The following is a 6325-nucleotide window of genomic DNA, read 5'->3' on the forward strand; positions in this document are numbered from 1 at the left end:
GAACTCTTAAAACGCCTAGACGACGTTTCCAACGACGTGAGGATGGCAGCTGCCTCCACCTTGGTCACCTGGCTGCAGTGTGTGAAAGGTGCTGACGGAAAGTCCTACTATCAGAGCAGTGTCCAGTACCTGTACCGAGAGTTGCTGGTTCACCTTGACGATCCAGTGAGGGCCATCCAGGATGCGATTTTAGGTGAGACTCCGACAGCTTGGCCTTCATTCCGATGCCTGCTTGCAGCGCCTGCCACGGGCCTCTGTGGCTGAGCCGTGTGACCGGCCACAGGGCCCTGGCGCACAGGAGGGGCCTCAGCTCCAGCCTAGCACACTCTTGAGTTCTTGGCGAGCCCTGAAAGCGCCTGTCTTTGTGGTGACAGCCGCTGACATTTCCTCTAACAGAAATCAAAATTGAGAGCATTCTAGAATATTTCTTAATTGTTTAAAATAACAATAGTAAGCCCAGTACATATTGACACAGATGACTTCTGTTTTTGAAAAATATTTTCCGAAACAAAATCATCTGCAAGAACAATTTTTGCAAATGTCTTAAATGTGTAGCTTGATGGAAGACACTGGACTTTCACATCTTCCATACAGTCAGTCGTGATGTGTATGGCTCTGGTTGAAATACGTGGAAAATAACCTGGCCTCGCCTGTGGCTTCAGGTGTAGTTGGACAAAAGAAGAGTATTTTAGTAGCCTTTTCAGATAGGCGTGGGACTTCTTCGGTACCACGCCAACAGCGACACGGGCCGTCCCTTGAAGGTCACTCACAGCACAGGGCCTGAGGCCACACAACAGAGCCTTCCACGCTCAGTGCATTAAAATCCGCTGGTCCATCTCGCACTTGGAATGTAATGATTTGCTTTTTTTTATTTGTTTTGTTTTGTTTTGTTGTTGGTGGTGAACGTAATTATTTTGCTTTTTTTAAAATAAAATTTGTATTTTTAATTTTTGTGGGTACACAGTAGGTGTATATATTTATAAGGCACGTGTGATACTGTGATACAGGCATGCCGTGTGTGTGATCACATTGGGGAAATGGGGTCCCCGTCACTTCAAACACTTACCCTTTCTTTGTGTTACAAATAATTCAGTGATACTTTTCGTTATGTTTAAATGTGTGATAAATTGTTGACCAGTCACCCTGTTGTGCTATCAAATACTAGCTCTTATTCGTTCTGTTTTTGTATCCATTAACCATCCCCACCTCTCCCCCCGGCCCCGTTCCCCTTCCGAGCCTCTGGGAACCATCCTTCTGCTCTATCTCCATGAGTTCAATTATTTTTATTTTTAGCTCCCACAAATGAGAACGTGCGGAATTTGTCCTTCTGTGCCTGACTTATTTCACTTAACATAGCGACCTCTACCTCCCTCCATGTTGTTCCAGTGACTGGATCTCATTTCTTTTGTGGCTGAGTAATATTCCACTGCGTGTGTGCCACTTTTCCTTCTCCGTTCATCTGCCCGTGGACACCTAGTTGCTTCCAAACCCTGGCCGCTGGGAACGGTGGGGCGGTCGGCGTGCGCGTGCAGCTCTCCCCCATAGCTGATTTCCTCTCTTTTGGGTATATGCCCAGGAGTGGGATTGCTGGACTGTATGGGGCTCTATTTTTAGTTTTTGGGGCTCTATTTTTAGTTTTTTGAGGGACCCACAGACTGTTCTCCAAGCCGTTCTCGTTTACATTCCCACCAGCGGCGTGTGAGGGTTCCCTTGTCTCCACATCCGCGCCGGGACTTGTTTCTGCCCGTCTTTGGAGAGCAGCCATTTTAACTGGGGTGAGAGGACGTCTCTCGGTGGTTTCTGTCTGCATCTCTCTGAGGAGCGGTGGTGGTGGGCACCTTTTCAGATGCCTGTTTGTCATTTCCATGCCGTCTTTTGAGAAATGTCTGTTCAGGTATTTTACCCATTTTTAATTGGATTATCAGATCGTCTCCTGTTGAGCCTGAGCTCCTCGTAGATTCCAGTGATTAATCCATGTCAGGCGGCGGTTCGCAGATACCGTCTCCCATCCCGTACCCGCGGGCCGTCCCTGCGAGGCTGCCGTCCTCTGCTCATTGTTCCCTTTGCTGTGTGGAAGCTTTGGGCCTCGATGTGCTCACTTTGCCTTTTGACGTCTTTTGGAAAATACTACTTGGACCTTCCTGGCACAGCTGCGTCCCATCTCCCGGCGTGGCCACATCGCGTTATGCGATGTCAGATCTTCCTGGGGTGGCTGTGTCCCGTCACGCAACGTCAGAAACTCGGACCTTCGTGGCGTGGCCACGTCCCCTCACGCGGCGTCAGAAACTCGATCTTCCTGGCGTGGCCACGTCCCGTTACGCAACGTCAGAAACTCGGACCTTCCTGGCGTGGCCACGTCCCGTTACATGGCGTCAGAAACTGGTCGTCCTGGCGTGACTGCGTCCCGTTAGGCAACGTCAGAAACTCCCCTGCATCGGCACCAGGCTCAGAAGAGTCCAGGCTTGTGGTGGCCAAGCTTTGGATAATTCTGATTTTTTGTGTGAGAGCTTGACTTGTATCCTCGGCCACAAACCCTGTCAGTTGTTCTGGGAGGGACTCGGGCTGTTCACTTTCACGCCATGCTCTGCCAGATCCCGCGTCGGCACAGCCAGGGTGGGTGCACTGCCCGTCCGTCCGTCATTCTTCCTGGAAAAAGCAGCTCAGCTGCACGACCCTGGTCCTCAGTGTGAAGCGGGGCATCTGGTGACCACTCGCGGGTGGAAGCCGTGTGCGTGAGGGTGAGTGTGGCAGGTGAAGCCGTGTGCTCGAGGGTGAGTGTGGCAGGGGCGCAGGCCTAATGGTGCCCACTCGCGGGTGGAAGCCGTGTGCGTGAGAGTGAGTGTGGCAGGTGAAGCCATGTGCTCAAGGGTGAATGTGGCAGGGGGCGCGGGCCTCAGCTGCTCCCGCATCTGCGCAGGTGTGAGCACAGTGACAGGCCGGGCGTGCTCTGCGTGTGACCACGAACCTGGCTTTGACTCACAGACCCCCTGAAGGGTACCCCCTGGGGAACCCGAGGGCCTTGGAGCACATGTCAGGAGCCCCTGCCTTGAGTCGCGGAATCAGGTTGTCAGCCAGTGAGGGAGCCCCAGAGCCCATCGACCCACGGCGGGGCCGGTGCTCTCTCCAAGTCACGGAAAGAAGCTGCGAATGGGAGACCAATTGGAAATTGTTTAAAAGGAGGACAGCAGCTCATGCGCAGGCCTGTCCTGCCAGATCCACCCCGCGCCCCCAGCTCCCCACACTCCTTGGCAAATCCCAGCCCTGCCTACACCCTCCCAGCTCTCCTGCCCCGCACTACGCACCATCAACCCGAGTTCTGAGCTTCCCCTACCCTCAGCCTCAGCCTCACTCGCCCTCAGGACCTTTCTAGGCCGAGGAGACCAGTGCCCCTGTGCACAGCTCAGCCTGCAGCCCCGGGCCCTCTCGCCTCCCGAGGACCGCACAGGGCATCTCCCTTCCCCACTGCACAGTCCAGGCCATTCTTTCTGTTGTCTTTAAAAAAACGAAACACAGATATCCTGGACGCCGACCCCCACCTCCCCCACCACACGTCCGCCTGGCAGCAGGCTCCCTGGAAGCAGCCCGCCTGACCCCTCGAGGCCCTGGGCCCGTGGCAGGCATCTGTGGCCGTCCACCTGCCTGCACCTCTGAGCAGCGCCAGGCACAGCTGGCGGCCACGCGCCCTCCTCTGGCTGCAGGACACCCGCGCTCAGCCTCCTGGTCTTACCTTCACTCATGTGGGCCCCCGCACTGCTCCTCTGCTGTGTCTGCACCGCTCCCTCAGAGCTCTTCTCCTGGCCTCCACGCCACTCCCCACGCCACCCTCCACGCCACCCTGCCCTCAGCTCCACACACGAGTGTGGCTGCCTGGTGCCGAACCCTGGGCCGCTACCCCCCTCCCTGACTCTGCCTGCCGGGTCCCCCCACCCTCAGTGGCTCAGTGGCCATTTGTCCTCAAGACCGAAGGCAGAGACCTTGAGGTCCTCCTGGGCCCCCTCTTAACTCCCAGCAGAATCTGATAGGCTCCCCAGCCACCGCAGCAACCTCCCCATCCCCTTCCTGCCTCAGCTAGACACGCCCGACCCTTACTGGCCCCCATCCCTGCAGCTCCCACTGCCCCCATCACACACACCACCACGAGCCCCTGACACGTTTGCCTTCCTGATTTTCATCATCGGCCACTCCTTCCTGATGAACCCTCCTTAAGTGTGGGTTCATTTCCGGCCGTGTTGGTGGTGCCTGGCCCGTGGGAGGTTTGCAGTCACTGCGGCAGGTGAATTGGCATCAGCAAATTGGTTAAGAAAGTCGTCTGTTTTTCCAAGCCTGTTTATTTGCTCCTGTGAGACCTGTTCTAAGCCCAAAAATGCCACCTGAAGACTGGAGGACATCATTTCATGGTCTGCCAACAACTGCCAGGAGGCGATTTTAAGTTCTTTGAATCCACGTTGTGATTGCCGTGCACCCACCCAGCAGCATCAGGTTCCTCATATTCACATAGGGACCGCCATGCAGCATGAGGTCACTTGCCTCCACGTTGTGACTCAGGTCATTTGTATCCACATTCTGACTGCTGTCCACCCATCCAGAGTGTCAGCTCACTTGTATCCACGTTATGACTGCCGTGTACCCATCTGCCCCATCAGGTCGCTCGTATCCACATTGGGACTGCCGTGCACGTGGCCAGCAGCGTGAGGTCACTTGTATCCACATTATGACTGCTGGGCACCCATCCAGCAGGATCAGGTCATTCGTATCCACATTGTGACTACTGTGCACCCGTCCAGCAGCGTCAGGTCATTTGTACCCACATTGTGAGTCAGGTCACTCGTATCCACATTGTGACTCTGGTCACTCGTATCCACATTGTGACTCGGGTCACTCGTATCCACATTGTGACTACTGTGCACCCGTCCAGCAGCGTCAGGTCATTCGTACCCACATTTTGAATCAGATCACTCGTATCCACATTGTGACTACTGTGTATCCACCCAACAATGTCAGGTCGTTTGCAAATGCTTTTACAGATGCTTGAACTTTAATATGAAGCCGATTTGCACGAGAAGTAAGATTGGTTTCATGTTTATTTCTGGCATGTTCAGGGTGTTTTGCTGTTTTACAGAGGTCCTCAAAGAGGGCAGCGGGCTGTTCCCAGATCTCCTGGTGAGGGAGACAGAGGCCGTCATCCACAAGCACCGCTCGGCCACCTACTGCGAGCAGCTCCTGCAGCATGTGCAGGCCGTGCCGGCCACGCAGTGACCACACTGGTGCGAACCACAGCACACCCTCGTCCCCACCTGAGCCGGAGTTTGTGGCCTTTAAATCTCATAAACAAGGCACCTCTGTGCCAGCAGCGAGACTGTGACAGCAAGAATGTACTCCTCAGGACACCTGTCTGCTCTTCCCCTGGAATAACAGCCTCTGAGTGGATTCTGCATTTTATGTGATTTGTTCCGTTCATCAAGAGGTCTCCCAAACGTCTATAGCTGATTTGAAATTAAAAGTAAATCGCAGCTGCTCCTCCTGCAGCCAAATCAGCATCATCTTAGTTTTTAAGCCTCACGTGCGCAGCTGGGTTCATGAATTATCGGTTCCATCCTGCTTAGATGCCCACCAAGAAAGTTTTTACCTATTTAACAAAAAAGAAAAAAGCCAAAGTTATTATAAAGAAATGAAATCTCTTTTTGGGTTTTGTCTCCTGAAATTTAATATCTCAGTGAACAGACTAAAAGGAATTTGGAATCTTAACAACTTATCAAATTTCTTCTGTTTTATATACTGGGACTTTAAAGGTTATATATTTGGTCACCATATATTTTAAGTCGGTAATGCTAACAGTGTTGAAAATGATATTTCATCAGATCTAATTTTGGTTGCCCCTATAGGCAGCAAGAAAGTAAAATTGTATTTCCCTCTCGCACATTCTACACCCAAGTGCCTAAAAGATCTCATTGTAAGTGGGTATTGTTACCGTAAGCCATTGTGTTCACACAAGGGGGAAATGCTGTGTATATTTTTCAACAAATATTAACATTTATACTTTCATGTTTGAAAATTTAATTAAAAATATTTGTTATAATGATTGTGTATGCCTGACTTTGTGGGTTGGTAACTAACTGAACACGTCAGGCAGGGATCCCAGCCTCTAGAATTCTAGGGTTCCTCTGCGGGGTGTCGTAGTGTCCCCTCTGGACACCAGGGGGCAGGAGCTCCCAACACATTCGGGCAACACCCCCGGTAAGGAGGGCCCCATGGGACTCACCTTGAGAGGGGCTGGGGCATCAGGGTGGGGGCAGGCCAGCCTTGAGGGGTGTCAGGGTTGGGGGAC

The 6325-nt window shown here is 52.8% G+C and overlaps 1 protein-coding gene across 1 annotated transcript in view; it reads left to right on the forward strand.

The window, feature by feature from the left end:
* DNAAF5 (dynein axonemal assembly factor 5) overlaps positions 1-6072 on the forward strand; it is a 53952-nt gene extending 47880 nt beyond the window's left edge. The window contains exons 12-13 of the mRNA XM_030801388.1: positions 2-193; positions 5120-6072. Of these exons, the coding sequence (XP_030657248.1) occupies positions 2-193; positions 5120-5256 (329 nt within the window). The 3' untranslated portion in view covers positions 5257-6072. The remainder of the gene's footprint in view (position 1; positions 194-5119) is intronic.
* Positions 6073-6325: the final 253 nt, after the last annotated feature.

The sequence above is a fragment of the Nomascus leucogenys genome, chromosome 20 (genome assembly GCF_006542625.1).
Source record: "Nomascus leucogenys isolate Asia chromosome 20, Asia_NLE_v1, whole genome shotgun sequence".
NCBI lineage: Eukaryota > Metazoa > Chordata > Mammalia > Primates > Hylobatidae > Nomascus > Nomascus leucogenys.